The sequence below is a fragment of the Lygodium microphyllum genome, chromosome 13, assembly GCF_053477565.2.
Source record: "Lygodium microphyllum isolate KBCC chromosome 13, Lygodium_microphyllum_v1.1.10, whole genome shotgun sequence".
NCBI lineage: Eukaryota > Viridiplantae > Streptophyta > Polypodiopsida > Schizaeales > Lygodiaceae > Lygodium > Lygodium microphyllum.
Window position 1 is genome coordinate 29711472 of NC_141147.1, and position 20109 is coordinate 29731580.

Sequence of the window (20109 nt, forward strand, 5' to 3'; positions counted from 1 at the left end):
CCTTCTCTGTCATTCAGTCAATACTTTAGTACCAAAGTGAATTGCATATCTTTTCCCTTCCTCATCATCTTGCCCAATTGCCCATCCAATTCCGATTGGGCTTGTATCAATAGTAATAATGATAGGCTTTCCATGTGAACAATCAGCCTTTCTCAATGTAGGAGCAGATTTTAAGAGATGCTTCAATTTCTTCATTGCTTTATGCTACTTCCTTTCCCAATGAAAACTCTGGCATTTCCTCAGAAGCTGATAAAGAGCATTGGCTATATGTGCAAAGTGAGGAATCCATATCATATAGAACACACATGTACCCAAGAATCTATGCACCTCTGATACATTTGTGCATACATCTTGCATTCTATCAATCCCATATATTTTTGTTGGTGATGGTCTTTGCCCATAAGGCCCACACATATGCCCAATAATCAAAACCTCTTCGACTCCAAAGACAGACTTTTTTCCAGAAAGAGTTGAATGCATCTCTTCTACATGTGTCAAAATCCTCTCACAATCCACAATATGGTCTGCAACAAACTATCTGCATCCATGAGCATCCATCTCTTCATTCTTTTCATCCACTACACACCCTTTGATTGGAACATCATCCAAGAAGGGCATTTGTCAATTGTGGTATAAAATCCCTGAGTACCCTATTCATAGCATTTGTCATGTGTGCCACTGAGTTTGTTGCACCCTATGGGAGAGTACACATCTGTACTAACCCCAAGGGAGTCTTCATGGTTGTGATATCCCTGCTTTCAATTGCAAGTTGAAACTTATCATACCCCGAGTAAAGATCACCCAAAGAATAGATCACTTTGCCTACAAAAGCCTCTGCAAATTCATCATCCACAGGACCTACACCCACATTTCTTATAGTCACTTTATTGACCGGTTGCATGTCTTGAATAAATCTCAAAGCCCCGTTCTATTTGGGCACACTAAACCAACGATTTGAGTACGAGGCTGAAGACATCTCCAAGATCTTCATCTGAATCTTTTCATTTAGCAAATCCATCAGCTTGGACAAGTAAGCTTTAGGCACTGGAATAGGCCTCAAGTTCCATGGTACATGTGGCACAGTAAATATGACCATAGGAGAGACAACATTTGGATCCACACAACCTATTTCACTTGGCTAAAATGCAAACACCTTTCCATGCCTAGCCAACATCCCCATAAAACAATCTCTCTCAGCAGCAGGCAAAAGAAACCCCTCTGCACCAACTTTTAATTCCTATAATGTTTCAGATGTAAACTAATGACCTATATCTTTATGATCTCGCAAGCTTGGCTACCTTGACACTTTTTCATATAAACCCTCACTCTCTGTGGAAGTGGCAAAGCAATTGGTTTCACCTTTTTGTCAACTGTCTTATACTTTGTCTCCACAAGTACTTCAGCCCATTGTAATCCTTCCTGCTGAGCAAACAATACTATAACATCATACATATCCAAAGAACATACTGACAACACTCTGTTTTCAGCCTCATTTTCTACATGTATAGTTGCTGAAATTTTAGTCATAGTGTCATTAATATTCAGTCCATAAAAGATGCTTGAAATGCCTTCATTTTCAGCTAACAATCCCAATGCTCTCAGTTCCTTAGTAGCTCATTTCATAGATATGTGTTTAACCTTGCACATAGCTTCCATAGGCTTAAAACAACATGAACTGTTTGCTGTAAACTGAGAATAACCAATAGTAAATACATGCTTCATTCCATCAAGAGGCAAGTACGCCCTCTGAATAGCACTACTGAAGCCCCGCATTACAGCAATGCTTAATGAAAATCCAGGTCTTTGAATTCCCTTGCATTTGGAGTCAGAGACTCTCGAAGCATATCCTGATTTCTAGGATGATTAACACAAACAGTAAGAAATTGGACTACTTTCCTCCCATCCTTGCTTCTGACTCTTACATAAGCAGAACCATCATCAAGCACCTGTGTTTCCATACGCACTCCTGTAATATAGGGTTGTCCCAAGATCACTGCTTATGAGGAATTATCAAGCACCTATGTTTCCATACACACTCCTATAATATAGGGCTGTCCCAAGATCACTGAGAATAAGCAATAGTAAATACATGTTTCATTCCATCGAGGCGATTATACCCTCTGAATAGCACTACTGAAGCCCCCCATTACAGTAGTGCTTAATAAAAATCCAGGTCTTTGAATTCCCTTGCATTTGGAGTCAAAGGAGACTCTCGAAGCGTATCCTGATTTCTAGGATGATTAACACAAATAGTAAGAAATTGGACTACTTCCCTCCCATCCTTGCTTCTGACTCTTACATACGTAAGCAGAACCATCATCAAGCACCTATGTTTCCATACGCACTCCTGTAATATAGGGTTGTCCCAAGATCATTGCATATGAGGAATTATCTTGCACAAAGAAGTGTTGCTCTTCTTGCATATCACGAATTGTCACATTTACATTAGGACATACAGCATAGAGCTCTCCCAAAGAATTATTTGCAGCCCTCATATGCCAACCATGATCAATGTCTATAGGCCATGCACCATTTTCATACAATCCACACTCAATGACATTTATCTCAGACCCATGGTCAAGTAAAGCAACACAAGGAGTTTCACGTTCCCCTATTTTCACTACCATTTCAGTGGTAGCCCTAGCCCAATGATTTCTTATGTAGTGACTTGTAGGAATAAATCCTAGAGTCTCTTCCCCATTTTATTGCATCTGCCTTACTCCACCATGCATATCACTACAAGAAAATGCATTTTCAACCACTTTCTTCTCTTTTCCACATGCTATCCACTGATTAGTAGCATCCTGCATAGATAATCCAGTACTTACTTCATGCTCATATTCAGTTTGAATACCCAACAAACCATTTTCCTCTTCAAATTGCAGCAATGCACTAGTGGTATCACCAAGAAACTGACACTTCCTCTTAATTATGTCAATGATCTCATCATGAAATTCTCGCTTGGCGATGCCAAGCACCTCTCCCAAGGTGAATTCCACTCAATTATTTAAGATTCGTTCTTCAAGAACCTTCTTAAGATCTGTGGTTGTCTCAATGTCAGATTGCAACTTATATCCTGGTTGCTTGCCCTTCTTTTTGCCCTCTTGTTTGTTATTCTGTTTTTGCTCCTTGACTGACCTCTTCCATAACATGCTCGGGAGGTGGGTGATTTGCAGCTTTAGGCTGATCCATACTTCTTCTTGTCATTCTTTTCGATGTCCCTGCATTATCTTCATCTCTTTTTCATTTTTCTTCCACAAGTACATATGTGTTTTGTACCTTTGCTAAATATGCATACACTAAATATGCATCTACCAGTTATTCTCAACCAGTTATGCCACGAATGGTTTGCCCTGCATGAGACATTTCACTATCAGTGACCTTTCTCTTTTCAGCTGTATGTAAAGCATGTGTCCATATTTCAGCCTTTGGACCAACCATCACTTGGTCATGCATTCTATCCAACTGTAGACCAAAAGTAGAAGCATGTATCGTCACATAAGCATTTCGAACTGCCAAGTCTTCCAACAACTTCTGCATACCTCCCTTTTCAAAATTCAAAGAAAGAGGCAATCTCATTTCTTGTTCATGGATCTTGCCATCTTTCCAAAAGATGAGCTGTCGTGCCAAGGCCTCATGATAGGCAGCACAATCCTTTCTCTCATGCTACAAACTGTCACACCACATACATCTTTTTCTTGGCTTTAGGGTTGCTGCCTGTCCCCTATCCTCATGTCCTTTTTCATCCAATTTTGCAACCTTCAATCGAAGATCCCCCATCCCTTTGAGCAATTCATCTAAAACATCTTCCTTAAGAGAGGGAACAATAGTAGGTACAGCCATAGGGTTAGCCATAGAAGTAGGTGGCTTACTGGATACATCAACTGTATTGCCCGTAACAGTGGGCAAGCTAGAGACATGCAATCTTTCTCTTCTTCTATGCTTCTTCACAAGTGTAGTAACAGCTTCCTTGACATGTCTCCACTCGGTTTTAAGACCTATCTCTGTAGTCTGATCCTACAACAAATCATCAAGCTTCTCTTGAAGCTCACGATCAACTACATGTAGAAACAATTTAATTTTCTGACTTGCAAGAGCTTGCTGTTCCGCAAGATCCAACTGCTCAAATCAACTTTCAAATTCTCTTAACAATTCTATAGCCACAAGACACTTATTGGGTTGTAAAACCCACTCCTGAAAAGTCTTGTGTGTAATCAAACTAGTATCCTCAATGTAAAATTCTTCCCTGAGTGTCTGTGGGAGCTTTTGCTCAACCGCCAAGACCCACAGACCGCTTATTGTTTCAAGCGTTCTAAGCCGAGCACTAATGGCTACCTCTCACATAGCCAACGCGCCATCCATATCTACGGGTGTAGTGAGCTTACCTCCATGCCGTTCGAGTTACCTCCTCTCCCGCACACTCCGGTAGCTCCACGATCCAAGTGCAAGCTTCAAACAAGCTCCATCCTCAAGCTCCACTCTCCAAGCTCCATAGCCGCGAGCAAGAGAAGAGAAGAGAAGAGAAGAGAAGAGAAGAGGAGAAGATGGAGAGCTTCTCCACCCCACGGTCCCTCACCCTCATACACTCACTCCCTCACACTCCCTCTCTCAAGCACAAGCTCAAGCAAGCAAGAACAAGAAGGAGAAGAAGAAGAGGAGAGCCACTTTTTGCCACACACAAGAATGAGCTTCTCATTCACTTTTCAACTTTATATACAAAACCCTAAATCCCTTCTGGGCGGTCATCCCCTTTTCCCTTTTTTACATGGCCGGCCGTAGCCTAGGCCATTTTTCCCATTGTCCTTCTATCTTCCTAGCTTCCTTTCCACCGCCCATCTATATTTACAAATTGCACGGGTGAGAGCCCGACGCTCCTTGAGTTAAGCCGCGATGCACTTGAGTTTTGTCTTGCGCTTTTCCTGGTGCACCTTTGCCTTTGTCTTTGTCTTTTTATTTTAGCTTTCCTGATTTTCCACTGCCTTGCACTCTTTTACAAGATTTCGGGGTGTGCCTTTGCATTTTAAAATGCACCTTTCCCCTTTTTGCAGCTACCTTGGACTTTTAAGATTGCCCTTGCGCTTTTGGCCTTTTCTCCTCTTCTTTCTTTAATCAAGCTACCTTTTTCCGCCTTTGCCCTGCATCTTGTTTATTTCCTTTTGCTTTCTTTTTATTGGGGTTAACAGTGTCTTCTTGAAAGCTACCCAATCAGCATCCTGCAAGTATAATTTAGTAATCCGTGCTTTCAATTCATGTACAATAACACGTACAAAATACCGACTCCATGCAGGTTGAGCCACCCCAAAGAATTTCATCTTCTGAGCATAGGTATGTATATATGCAAATACATTCTTGCCATTGAATAACTTCACCTCACGCTCAACTTCTTGCAAAGCATTCAACACAACTCTTCTGTTTGAGCAGAAGATTGCATCACCTATTGTTGTTGTTGTACCTGCATAAGCATATTCATATTTTGCACCAACTATTGCAAAACATCACTAGAGATTGTGTTCGAAGGTTCTCCCATCTTGTCTTTTCTTCTTCTGACGACCTTTCACGTCGGGTTCACCAATGTCAGAGGGGTTTTTGTCAAAAGGTCGAATCCACCGTGGATCAGAGGTAGAAGAAAGTAGAGATAGGAGATGGAAGAGAATATAAAGAATACACAAGAGGTAAACACAATAATGACAAAGCACAATGAATCAAATCAATATGTATTGACAGAACCTGAAATCCTTTGTCTAGCACTACTCAGAAGCACTCTCGAGGCATTAAATCTCCTAGAGCTCCCTCGTAGAACAAAAACGTGGATTAAAAATAACAGCTCCTTCTCTACTGCTCGAAACCCAAATCTGATGGCTCTGTTGGCTCCGAAAGGGGGGTTAAAACCTCAGGACACTACCCAAGACACCTGGTCACAGATCTCCCAGATCACTCCTTCCTCTTTCTCTTCCAGTTCAAGCTGTAGTTTTCAGCCTGTCAACAGCGATCGCAACATGCGCAATTTTATCAATCTGTCTTTTTTTTGAAAAATCTCCTAACTGGCTGAAAAAGTAACTTGCTTTTTGCACGCCATCCTAATATAGAAGCTTTTTTAACTTTTTCATATTTTTATAGTAAATAATATCTAAAATATGCTAAAATTATCCAAAAATCTAGTATTTTTGGATAATACATGCAACTCACACTAGTACTAATGACTTAGATCACATTGACTCTCTAGATCAATAAAAAAGTCGAATGATGAGGCATTCCATGCTTTTTCACACTGTGTCCGCATGGCATCACGACAGCGCTCACAGATTTTTGTTTTCCACCTAAATAAAGAGGTTGAAGATCAGTCCACAATTCAGCAAATCATCCAGCTTTGAAAGCTCTTCTTGAGGAGTACAAAGATTTGTTTGAAGTACCTACTTCATTGCCTCCTAAAAGAGCAATAGATCACCCAATTAATTTGGAGCCCAGCTCAAGGCCAATTAATAAGCCACCTTACATGTTGTCTAAGTGTGAGCATGAAGAAGTAGCCAAACATATCAAGGAGCCTCTTGAAATAGGATTCATTGAACCTAGTTCTTCACCTTATGCATCTCCAGTCTTGTTAGTGAAGAAGAAGGATGGGTCTTTCAATATGTATATTGATTACAGGGATCTAAACAAGATCATAGTGAAGAATAGGTACCCAATACCCAGAATTGATTATTTGCTTGATGAGCTCAAGGGGGATAGATTCTTTACAAAGATTGACTTGAGGTCAGGGTATCATTAGATCTGTATGCGGGAGGGTGATGAAATCAAGACTGCCTTTAGGATTGATCGAGGGCTCTACCATTTTCTAGTGATGCCATTTGGGCTTACTAATGCTCCAACTATCTTCTAGAGTCTAATGAACAAGATTTTTTAGCCTTTCGTGTTTCACTTTGTCCTGGTCTTCTTTGATGAAATTTTGATTTATAGCAAGACTCTTCATGACCATTTATCACATTTGAGGAAGGTTTTTTATGTATTAAGGCATCATAGACTCTTTTCTAAGAACAAGAAATGCTCTTTCATGTAGACTGGGGTGGAGTACTTGGGACATATTTCCAGTGAAAAAGGGATCCATGCTGACCCCAAGAAGATGCATTGTGTTAAAGATTGGTCAACACCTACTACCACTACTTCACTTGGAGGGTTTCTTAATGTGTTCTCATTTGATTGCCAATTCATTGAGTATATGCGACTATTATTACAGCTCCTTTGACTGACAGGTTGAAGAAGGAAGCTTTCTTTTGGGATGCACTTGCAGATAGTACCTTCAACTAGTTAAAGCAACTTCTTACTTCTGCACCTATTTTAGTATGCCCGGATTTTTCGATGGAGTTTACCATTCAGTGTGATGCTAGTGGCTAAGGCATAGGGGTTGTTTTGTTATAGGAGCATGCAGTGATTTCCTTTGAAATTTGCAATCTTACAAATAAGGAAATGGCTATGAATGTATATGACCAAGAGATGTTGGCTATCTTACATGTGATAAATAAATGGCACCATTATTTGTATGGCAACTGGTTTAGAGTTCAAAGTGATCATAGGGTCCTAAAGTATTTTCTCACTCAGTCTAATCTTACTCCTAAGCAGCACAAGTGGGTAGTTACACTGCAAAATTATGATTTTGACATCACTCATACGAGGCGCAAAGACTACGTAATGGCTAATTCTCTTTCTTGTATGTGGGCATGTAAAATTTCAGCTACTATGACTGAGCTACCTAGAGACTAGATTGAATAATTGCAGAAAGCATATTTGTTGGATGAAGAGCTCAGTTATGTTTTTCAAAAATTACATCAAGGTCTCATGGAGGATAACTCCCATTATCAGCTTTAAAATGGTCTAATCTGGTTAAATGGCAAGATTGTTATTTTCTCTATTTTTTTTTAAACATTGGAAAATTATGGAGGAGTTGCATTCTTCACCTTTAGCTAGACATCTTGGAGTTTTTAAAACCTATTATAAGATCAGTAAAAGCTTTTATTGGAAAGGACTATGGAAAGATGTCAGATTTTGTCATGAAGTGCATGCTTTGTCAACAAAATAAGGACAACACCCATAAGCCAAGTGGTTACTATATATGTGGTGGTGGATAGACTCGCCAAGGCAACCCATTTCATTCCAACCACAACCCAATTTACTGCTTCTCAAGTGGCCAGTCAGTTTATGGAGTAGATTTGTAGACTGCATGGATCACCATGCATGATTGTTCATGACAGAGATTCAAAGTTCATGGGTAACTTTTGGCATACAATATTTACATCCTTGGGCACTAAATTGGCTCCTTCTACAGCCTATCACCCACAAACTGATGGACAAACAAAAAGGGTAAACAAGTGGTTGGAGACTTATCTTCGTCATTTCTGTCATGATGTGCGAAATTCATGGGTATTCTTGGTTGCACTTGGCTAAGTTTGCCTACAATAACTCCACTCATGCTAGCATTGGAGTTTCACCTTTTGATGCTATGTATGGTTATAACGTGCCATTACCCACAGTCATTTTCAATGAGAAAATCAATCCTCATGGGAAAGAAGAATTGGAACAAATGCAAACCCTTCTTCAACAATGTAAGACGAATCTTAGGAAAGCCCAAGACCAAATGAAGATGTATGCAAATGAGAAGAGGTGACCCTTAGAGTTCCAAGAAGGAGATTTAGTTTTGCTAAAAGTGCCCAAGTCTCATTATTCTACCTTGAAAGATGGATCCAGTAACAAGTTTTCTCACAAGTTTTATGGACCCTACACGATCCTGAAGCACATTGGAGACTTGGCATATAGATTAGAACTACCTCTTCCACTAAGATTCATAATGTATTTCATGTTAGTTAGCTCAAGCCTTTTTATAGTACTCTTGTTGATACAATTGATGAGCCATGACGTATTGATGAAGGTCTTATTCAGTACATCCCCGAGACTAACATGGGTCAACGTGAGAAGAAGCTTTGCTCTCATTCTATCGTTGAATATTTGATTAAATGGAGAGATTTGCCACTTAAAGAAGCTTCTTGGAGGCCCAATTCTATATTAAATGAGTTTCCTTATCTACAGGCCACATTCGAGATGAAGCATACTGATTATGGAGCCAATTATGGTGTAGACATAGTCCTTGATAGCAAACTGTCTTAGAACAGTTTTTATTCTATCCAATTTTCAAAATTTTGCCACATGCATAAGGTCAAAGTATTCAATAGGTGGTGGCTCATCAATTGTATCAACAGGAGTACCATAAAAAGGTCTTATTCAGTACATCCCCGAGGTTGACATAGGTCAACGTGAGAAGAAGCTTTGCTCTCATTCTATCATTGAATATTTGATTAAATGAAGAGATTTTCCACTTAGAGAAGCTTCTTGGAGGCTTGATTTTATATTAAATGAGTTTCCTTACCTGCAAGACACATTCGTGGTTGGCTAAAGCATATTGATTATGGAGCCAATTATGGTGTAGACAAAGTCCTGATAGCAAACTATTTTAGAATAGTTTTTATTCTATCCAATTTTCAAAATTTTGCCACATACATAAGGTCAGTATTCTTCACAAGCTACATTTTGAATGTAGCACGCTTCGTTTGGACAGTTCTACTAGAAGTTATGGCAAATTTGGTTCAGCAGAGTTTCTTCTTATAGCAAGTTGTCTTCTTCATTTTGAGTCCATCTCTTAAAGAATTCAAGGCTCCAAATACTTTTGAAGTACTCTTGATCATGTAAATAGCTGAGGCTTACTCTCATTCCTTCATTTCAGTCCATATGTCTTTAATCTTTCATTCATTTTCCTACTTGTATAGCTGAAAACAAAGTAGTACTCTATTTCATCCATCCTCTCCAACTTTTGAAAGTTTGTTTTTGAGGGCAAAAACCTTTGGGACAGGATGGATTGTAAGAAGCCGGGAAGATGAGATGTTTAGTGTAGAAACAATAGTAATACCATGTCACATTGACATTGGTATAAAAGGGAGAGACATGTGATTTTTCACATCTTTTGAAGCATAATACATTATTATCTCTTTCCTCATCAACTTGCTCATAGCATTTATGGCTTCTCACCTCTTTTTGTCTTTCTCTCTCCATTTCTAGTATTTCTCTCTCCTCATCACTCTCTTTCTCTCTCTATGTATTCCTTCTTCTCTCTCTTCTGCAGTCTTCTCTATCCTCTTTCTCTCTCTCTAGTCCACTTCTTGACATATGTAAAAAAGTTCAACCATTAGTTAGCAACTTAACTTATCCCTTTATGTGCCACTAATGTAAATTCTTTGAAGCATTGCTCTTGCCACATTCTTTAAAAGCTGGTTTTATTCCCATTTCCTTTCAAATTAGTGCATTCTTCCACTCAAATAGCCTAACAAGTGTTTATTCTTCACATACTTACTTATAGAAAATAAAGTGTATTACATGTGAGTAATCCTTAAATATACACACACAACTAATCTATCTATTCATTTGTAGAAAAAGTTAAATTCTTCCCCTTAGTACTATATATTGCAGCCACTCTAGGAAAATATATTTTGTTCCTTTTCTTTTGTATCGTCCTCCAATAAAAGTAAGGAGTGACACATGTATGGGAATGTCCATCACATTTCTAAGCATCTAGGGATTATATGTGGTCTCTTCAGACAATTTGGAAATATATTTTGCTAAATCTACATTTGGTTTTATGCAGTATGTAGTTCATGATTTTAATTTTGATGTTATCAACTATGGTTGCACTTATGTACACCCCCACAAGCTCAATTATGGGTGAGTGAGTTCAAAGCTTGGATAGATCCCATGTGCATCTTTTTTATTTCAAGCCTTCTCAAAAGAAAAACATTATGGTTGCACAAGTCCACTATTATTATGTGCAAAATTGTTTCTTTTCCATGTGTTTGATATCATGGCTTGTGGCATGCCAAACTGGTGCCATTCAATTTCGCATATTGAATTTCTAAGAATTAAAAAATGTGTGTGCAATTTTCTTTAAATAGAGATTTATGATGACATCAATTATTCCTATATCCAATTTCTCTTTTGGATGTTAAAATTTCAACCTTTTTTTCCAATATGGTTCCTACACCCCTTTTTCTCTCCAAATTCAACTTAGTTTCCTTATGGTTTTGATGTTAGGGTACTTTATACCCTCATGGCAAACATCTCTTATCATTGATGGAAAAATATTTACTCCTCTAAATAAACTTGTACTCATAGCACAACAAAAGGGTCTGCAATGATGTGAGGGATAGTGATTCTTATGTTATTAGGTGTGAAATCAACGTTATGAGTTTGTCACCTAAAAATAAATAACTAAGACATGGCAATGTTCAAATCATAGAAACTCACCCGGCCACCAAATAGGCATCACTTTAACTTGAAGAAGTATAGGGCCTTGGTTTCACTTAAAGCTTGAATGATAGTCATCACTTTCACTTCCTTTGCCTTCAAGAAAGGATAACCATCTAACTTTCAAGGACTAGAATGTCTTCTTAGGCATTCAAGGAGGAGGCACAACAATCACACGCCTTTTAATGATCTTTCTAGTGGACATAACAAGAATAAGCATTGTACTGTGTCCTACACAAGTGATATGGAAAAGGACTCGAGCATAAGCAATCTCAAAAGGAAAAGTATTGTCAAAGAGGCTCATGGCTAGTTGGAAAATTTTCCCTCTTTTGAAAACTTGTGTTATGTTGTACCCAAGAAATGTTCAAAATCAAAAGCATCCTAACATCAATTTTAACTTGAAAAGTAATCTAATCTTAAGATATGACAGATGTTAAAGCTTGCACCTAAAAGAAGTAAAAACTAAGGTGAGGTTGGTAGTCGGGTATTAAAAGCGTGATATGGGATGTGGGAGCTATGGTTGCAAGATCATGTTGCAAATTTGAAGGGAGTCCTCTAGAAAAAGCAACCTATTGAGAATTATGCAATAAATAAGATACTTTCATGTTAAAGAAGGTAAGAAAAGAATCCATGGTTTTAAAATAAGAGTATTTAACTTAAAGGAAGTTAGGACATCTAGTTGCAAATTTGAAGGGGGTCCTCTAGAAAAATATAAGCAACCTTGTTGAGAATTATGAAATAAACACAATTTACTCATGCTAAAGAGTGTAAGAAAATAATCCATGGTTTTCAACACAATATTATTAAGATTCTTTAATGCAAATGAAACACTTCCTAACATTCAAATGTGGATGCATTTATTACTCTCTTAAGCCACTTTCTCAAATCCAAACCTTGAACGTCTTTATTTTCGCAAAACTCTTAATTAGGCAACTCCGTTATGCCTTACCTTTTTGTGTCTTGCACATTCAGATGACAAAGGTTGAGACAAAGCGTAACCCATCCAAGCGACTATTATCTCATTCAAAAGATACGATCTTGCACACAACTCAACGTATGAGATGTTTTTACTGATAAAATGTCCTTCTTGTATATATTGTGTGAAGTTGAGATGAGCTGCAAGGATATACTCCCATGTATCAATAGGAATTCTAAGACTAGATAAACATACTAATAGTTTATATTTTGGATGTGCCAAATTATCTATGGTGAAAGTTATAAAGGGTCAGTCATGTATTAGTGTCTACAACATTCTGAGGACTCCATTGCAACTAGTCAAAAGTTCTCAAACATGAGGGGAGAAACCTTCTTAGATGTTGAGAGTAAGAGGGAGCCATAGTCAACTACCTAGCCTTCTTCTAAAGTCAACAATTGGGCTATTTATTTTTCCACTTCTTACAAGCCCACAAAGGCTTCCCTTTCTTGGATTCTCCAAAACAAAAGCAATTCCATCCTACTCTATATTGTTAATACCATTATGCATCCCAAAAGGGTCATTTGAGTACCATGCTAAAATTCCAGCCATCTCCTAACCCCCTTACACTACACTAATTTGGATATAAAAGTTCCCTCTTCTTCCTTCCATGTTTTCCAATGGTCCATCATGCGTGCAAACCAATGTTTTGTAAGAAACTCGGTATGAAGATACTATGGAGAATCCCACTTTTTAAAAAAATATTGTTAGTGGGTATAGAAAACACATCAAAAGCTTTGCTCAAAATTCATCATTCACTATCGCCAACATTTGGCCAATAAGACTTGTCATGAAATTTGGATATGGTTTGCCTTAATTATATAGCTATTCCATTGAGGAATTGAATGACACAATTTTGTTGATAAATTTGTGTGCATTTATCAAAATATTTATCCTTAGTACCTTGCATGGCATCGTAAGTAGACAATCTAAGAGGATCATATTCTATCACAACTTTGAAAGTTTTGGCTTATCCTCGTGCTTATCCCACTTAGCATATTGCATTATCTCATAAAAATGTTGAATCACATTAATATTCAAGAGGAGGATTGTGCATTCATCTTTCCTTTGATCTACAAACATTAGTTGTACAAATGAACTCTTCAACCAAATATGCGATTTTTGAAAACTTGAATGGGAAACCATTATTGTTAAGACAATCTCTCTTCATGGCATCTTCTTGCTCTCATACTAGTTTTCTTTTCTAACACTCAAAAGTATATCAAAATCACAAGGTGTTTTTGAGATTATTGGAAGGATGAGCGTGTACATTTCCATGAGATATTGGCATCAAATCCCTCAACGGATGCTCTCATACTAGTTTTCTTTGCTAACACTCAAAAGTATTTCAAATTCACAAGGTGTTTTTGAGATTATTGGAAGGATGAGCGTGTACATTTCCATGAGATGTTGGCATCAAATCCCTCAACGGATGCTCTAGGGTGTTGAATTTTGGGGATACTCGACCTTGTGTTGGGGTCTTGTAGTATGATGATCTTTGGGTTATCAAGGGGCCTTGGGGTGTTAGCCTCCATGTGACAAGCCTACAATTGTAAGGGTGCTTACACACTCACATGTAGATGGGTGAACCAGCAAAAATACATAAATGAGGATGTAGAGAATTGGTGGCGGTATATGACTATTTACACATGGTCATTGGATGCCTTTCATTTTGGGGAAGCATTCAATGCTCTCCCAACCCACATTTCCAAGCAAACTAGATAGGGGACACAAAGAACCAATCCAATGTATACAATGCACCCTTCTAGGCTCTCCCCCTTCAAAGCAATCTATCTTGCAAAGGTGACCTCCCACACCCAATTCTATGTGCACACACAGAGAACTAATCAAGTGTGCATGATGGGTCCATACCCACCACCGCCCTCTCCTAAGTAATCACTCTTGCAAAGCTCACCAATTGCAGCTCATGTCATCCCTAGCTATTGTGAGATGTCCATCCATGTATAGACAAATGGATGCCCATGCATGAAGTGCCACCGCCTACCATATGGGCTCGACGTGGCTGTGACGGTGTGCAACCAGCCTAAGAGCATGCGTTTCATGAAGCGTTTCGTAGAAAATTGAAGTGTTGGGGGAGTAGTTAATTCTTTTATTTTCAACGGTCGATTTCATTTATGAATTTTTCTATATTCCCGTCAATTCGGCCATTTTAATGGCTACCGTTTCTCAGCGTGCGTCTGTTGGTTCTCTCTGTATGTCTGTCTGCGACGATCATTGTCGCACGCAGAGGATCGGGGAGAGAGAGAGAGAGAGAGAGAGAGAGAGAGAGAGAGAGAGAGCGCTTCCCCTGCTAGCATGGGAAGAGAAGCTCTAATTATTCCCTCGCCCATGTCTCTGAATACTTCTAGTTCAGAGAATTAATCCCTTCATCTTGCAGAATTACGATGGTGGTGCCCTTCGACCCTGGTGGAATCCGCATCATGCTCATCACAAGAAGGGATTCGCTCTCAGTGGCTCTGGAACTGGCAGCTTCCCCCATTCATGGGAAGGAGCGGGTCCTGCACTCTACATCCCGTGCCACTCACAACTTTGCTCTCAAGCTACGCTCTTCTTCTCGCCATGGCGGTGTGAGTACATCTCTCATCAACATAACCTCCATATCCGGTGGCGTCAGTACAGGCCTCATCAACGGAACCTCCGTATCCGGTGGTGTCAGTAGCGGCCTCATCAACAGAATTTCCACCCCCCTTTCACCCCAATTTCCCCCTGTCCATGCAGCACTTGCATTGAGAGTACCAGCTAAGTCCTGTGACAATCAATTTCCCCTTTGCTGCACATCCACACAGCTCAAGTCCCTTTGCCCGAGGCCGCAGTCTCGCAAATTCAAGGGCTTTCCAGTACATCATCAGGGGAGCTTCGTCCCCAAAGCTCTTCCATTGAGATTGCCTGCTAGGTCCTGCGACAATCAATTTCCCCTTTGCCACACATCCCCGCACCTAAAATCCCTTCACCCGAGTCCACAGTCTCTCGAATTCAGGTGCTCTCCAGCACATCATCAGTGGAGCTTCATTCCCACTTCTCTGACAGCAAGGTCCACCCTGGGATCGTCCTTTCGCAGGAATGTTGAGCCCAGTGACAATCAATTCTCGCTTTGCAGCACATCCCTGCAGCTGGAGTCCCTTCATCACAGGCAACAGTTGCACGAATTCGGGGGCTTTCCAGCTCATCATCAGTTGAAGCTCATCCCCAATTCTCTGAGAGCAAGGTCTACGCAAGGATCGTCCTTTTGCAGCAATGGCCGCTTTGCTTCACCACATTGCCGCCTCCTTCCGCAAGAGTATATGCTCCTCACACACATCAGTGTTTCCTCTGGCCTTCAGAGGGAACCATTATTTGTTTGGATCCAATCCATTGGACAGCATGTCATAGACGTTCCATGTCTTTCTAAGAGCGGCTGGTCTTTCTGTAGCCATGCTGGTGATGTTCTGATGTTGAAGAATAGCTGCATTAACATGATCTACCTGTTCATAAAATGTGGTACGTGTAGAATCCCATTGTGTGCAAGCGTGAAGCAGTTGTGCGATGCTTTTTCCCTTGGCACAAGTTGCGAGTTTTATGTGATCTTCCAGTCCTTGTATGGGACTGTACCAGCATTTAAACCAGCATTTAAAAATTTGTTCACAGTAGTAGCTATCTCAGGGAAGCACGCAACTGCTTCCACATCTTTTACTGCAAATCTTCTATCGAATGAGGGCCATTCAGAAGGGATTAGCAGACAGGTTAGCTCTTATTTTAATGCCACCAGTATAGGTGCATCCAAGCATTACAGGGCGAACACTTTCTTTTAAATTTGCAATAGTCACTTTCAGAAGCTAGTTTGCATCTTGTTAGCTGCATTTGCAATTCTGAGGTAACATCACTGAGGCAATTTTTCGTTCCTTTTAGATTTGTTCTTCTCAAAGTGGAAAGCACACAGTTTACTGGAGGGAGCAAGATGCAATTGCAAGGTTGTTGCACATTTCTACATGCAGGGGTCTGTGCAGAATTGAGAGAAAGATGTGGTTTAAGAAGGCTACTATCACTTCAAAAGCTGTGATCAATTGGACACCAACAATTGTGCTTGACCAGAAGAGTACACAAGAGCATGCGGTTGTCAACAAGAAGCACTGTCTCATTCAAGGCTTTCCTGAACAAAAGCCATGTGAGGAATCACTTCCCAAAAAGCGAAGTAATAGCATTCAAAAGAGAAATTCAAGATGTGGGGAACCCAGATCATCACGTGTGTGTGCAAGCAAAGCTCATACAAGGCTCACTAAACACCAAAACACATCAAGTATACTCTTAAATGTGGAGTGCTCTAAGCCTGAGTTGCAGATAATCTTGCCAGATGTGGAGCTTGCAACTCCATCATTGCATAAGCAGATAAGACTGTTGGCATTTGATGGTGAAAAAGCATTTCCTGGGTACTCGGAACCATCTTCTTGCTCCGGCATGGTAACAGGCATGGACAAGGCAAACCAATGCAACAACTTGCTGATTGATCAATTGAATGTCGAACATTCTACAAAATTTTCTGATGATGCTCAAGAGCAAGTTATTTGTGAACTTCAATGGAAACATTCAGAACATCCGGTAAGATATTTTCCGTGTGGTATTCCACCTTGTGGACTGTCAGATCTAGTTAAGAGATCAAATATTGGTACATACTTTTTAATGATATATATTAACCCTGGTCTTGCATCTGGCTGTAGCAGAGACACTTGACAATGTCGTATGACAGAAGGAACATAGAGAAATTTAAACGCTTCGCGGAAGTCTTTTTGCTGCAACGACGTGTTGCTCAACTGCAGAGGCGTGCTCAACTGAACCCTCCATTTCCTCCTGTGACCAGCATGGCCAGATGCACAATGCTGGCAACTTGTCATGATGGAGTACCATCATGGAGGACCTGGAGCTCTCCTCCCACAAACCAAATGTCTTCAGTCATAGTGAAAGAGGGTGCTGAAGCACCTGCTGTGATGACTTGGAGCTCTCTTCCCACAATCCAAATGTCTTCTGTAGCTTCTGATAAAGTTCAAGGGGGTGTAAATAATTGGGAAAAGGGTGGTGAAGTGGTAATTGATATGTCTGCACTGTCAAGGTTCTTCAACAACACAGTCATTGATGTTGATAACTTATGGCCATGTTCAGGCCAATCAGGACCATTGCTATCTTCGAAGCCTCGGACTACATCACTGGTATCTCTGAAGTCTTGTACCGTGTCGGCATTTTTATTTATGATAGTGGCAATGGTGATGTATGTGAGGATTCTTCTAGCTGGGGCTTTGGACAGGACCAAAAGGCTGCAAAGGTTGAAGTGATGAAGCTGCATGCCGAATGGAAATGCAAGGAAGCCATTGCTTGCTCTCAATGGTTCAACATTTACTTTATTCCTTGGCACCTTTGCCTATTCATGTGTTCAGCCCTTCATATATCAGCCCACCTTTGCCTATTCATGTGTTCAGCCCTTCATATATCAGCCCTTAGCCACATATGTACTTTTCCAGTGCATGCTTTCTTGAGGGTTTGGTTTTGATGCATCTTCTTACTGCATGTACTAATATTAGTTCTGCCTTTCTAGAGGGAGGTGGCGGAAAAGCGGAAAATTATATATATTGTCAGCCATGATTAGATGCAATTTTTGGAGGTTGTCAAGAATTGTGACACGCATGGATTTGCTTGCAGCAAGTCTTCAAGGTATGGACTTGAAAGACTTACAAGAGGTATTATTAACTTGTTTATTTGCCTTGGGCTCATCGCATGCATACTTGAGTTAAAGGTAATAGTAGCGCTAGTACCCACGCAAACACGGGTGTTCACAATCCTAGTGCTTCGTGCTAGGACATGCACAAGAGCAAGTCTCAAGGGAGCTTGTAACACGATGTTGTTTTAACTCCCTCCTCTCTCTCTCTCTCTCTCTCTCTCTCTCTCTCTCTCTCTCTCTCACACACACACACACACACACAAAACAGCACCGTCATGCAGGCTAAGTTGGCTCTCATTACTAACACTCTTTAGAGAGGGTAGGCTATAAGAGAGAATGGATGGCTATGTGACGTGGATTTATCTATGAAGAGATGAGGTAGAGGTGTAAGCAACAATATTGCAAATAGTACCGGTAGAAGCATGGGTGTTCATTATCCCATGTGCAAGAGCGAGTCTCAAGGGAGCTTGTACCACAAAGATGTTTTAACTCTCTCTCTCTCTCTCTCTCTCTCTCTCTCTCTCTCTCTCTCATATTACTTCTCACAATGTGGGCTATGTGTTCGCTCTCATTACTAACACTCTTATGAGAGGGTAGGCTATGACAAAGAATGGAATGGCTATGTGGCAAATGGATTTATCTATGAAGAGATGAGGTAGAGGTGGACATAACAATATTGCAAATAGATTGTAGAGCCCAAATGAAGTTTAAAAGTGTCATGCATGTGAAACTTAGGTATGAGATGGATGTGTTTGATATGCCTAGATGAGAATATATATAAAGCTTCAAGATGAGAATATGTTTGTGGACCTGAAGGAGTTGTAGATTTGTAATAACTCACAGGAACTTATTGCAAAGATGAGAATATGTTTGTGGAACTGAAGGAGTTGTAGATTTGTAATAACTCACGGAATATATTTAAAGCTTCAAGATGAGAATATGTTTTTGGACCTGAAGGAGTTGTAAATTTGTAATAACTCACCAAACTTATTGCAAAGAAAAGGTTAGCCAACAACTCATAGCTAACATGATGGTGGGGTTAGTAATGAGAGAGAGAGAGAGAGAGAGAGAGATTCTCTCTCTATGTAAAACTTTAGATTCTATGAAACAATAATCAAAAGTTTTACATGCATAGAGGGAACCTTACAACTCTATGAAACAATAATCAAAAGCTCATAGCTAACATGATGATGGGGTTAGTAATGAGAGAGAGAGAGAGAGAGAGAGAGAGAGCCATTCTCTCTCTATGTAAAACTTTAAACTCTATGAAACAATAATCAAAAGGTTTACATGACACATAGAGGGAACCTAACAACTCTATGAAACAATGATCCATTGAGAATAAAGGTGTGACTAAGCCATCTAGATAAAAGCGTAGCTTCACGCTAGAACCTGCACTTGCATGGGTCATTAGGGCACGTGTAAAGTGATGGTGTTTACTCACAGGTCATTTGGGTGCTTGTAAAGTGATTGTGTTTACTCACCTACCCCCCCCCCCCCCCCCCAAGCTTCGAAAAAAAAAACACACACACACATGAGTGCAGTTTATATTTTATGGGATGCATATGGTAGGTAGTATAGGTGTATAGGTGAGGTGTGTGGTAGGTTTAGTGTTTACTCACAGGTCATTTGGGTGCTTGTAAAGTGATTGTGTTTACTCACCTACCCCCCCCCCCCCCCCCCCAAGCTTCGAAAAAAAAAACACACACACACATGAGTGCAGTTTATATTTTATGGGATGCATATGGTAGGTAGTATAGGTGTATAGGTGAGGTGTGTGGTAGGTTTAGTGTTTAAGATATGTAATTAGGGTATTCAAATGTGGACTTCAAAAACCACATGAGTGTAGTTTGTATTTTATGGGATGCATATGGTAGTCTAGGTATACAAGTGTGTGATAGGTTTAGTGTTTTAAGATATTTCATTAGCATATTCCAATGTGGACTTCATCCATGAGGGTTACAATTAGTTAATTTCTATAAATATGCATGCATGGTATACATATGTGTGGTTTTCAATGTTTAAGCACATATAGAGAGGGTAATATGTGCATGTTTGTGTGTTGACATGGATGTATGGGTGTTGTACACCTAGT

The 20109-nt window shown here is 39.9% G+C and overlaps 1 protein-coding gene across 3 annotated transcripts; it reads left to right on the forward strand.

Moving 5' to 3' along the window:
- The first annotated feature begins 14454 nt into the window (after positions 1-14454).
- Positions 14455-18202, forward strand: LOC148026459 (uncharacterized). 3 transcript variants are annotated; one of them, XM_087690895.1, is made up of 4 exons: positions 14455-15608; positions 15741-16050; positions 16217-16903; positions 17023-18202. In XM_087690895.1, exons 1-4 carry the CDS (start codon positions 14716-14718, stop codon positions 17629-17631), a joined length of 2499 nt encoding a protein of 832 aa, XP_087547021.1. In that variant the 5' UTR covers positions 14455-14715; the 3' UTR covers positions 17632-18202. The 3 variants fall into 3 exon arrangements, with proteins under 3 accessions (XP_087547021.1, XP_087547019.1, XP_087547020.1); XM_087690893.1 differs by having other exon boundaries at positions 14460-16050; positions 17023-18200; XM_087690894.1 differs by having other exon boundaries at positions 14476-16050; positions 17026-18195.
- The last annotated feature ends 1907 nt before the right edge of the window (positions 18203-20109 follow it).

Coding starts and splice junctions, on each gene's coding strand:
- LOC148026459 (XM_087690893.1), top strand. CDS start 14,716: ATGGTGGTGCCCTTCGACCCTGGTGGAATCCGCATCATGCTCATCACA. Junction 16,051..16,216: donor CAGAAGGGATTAGCAGACAG/GTTAGCTCTTAT, acceptor CGTTCCTTTTAG/ATTTGTTCTTCTCAAAGTGG. Junction 16,904..17,022: donor GGAAACATTCAGAACATCCG/GTAAGATATTTT, acceptor ATCTGGCTGTAG/CAGAGACACTTGACAATGTC.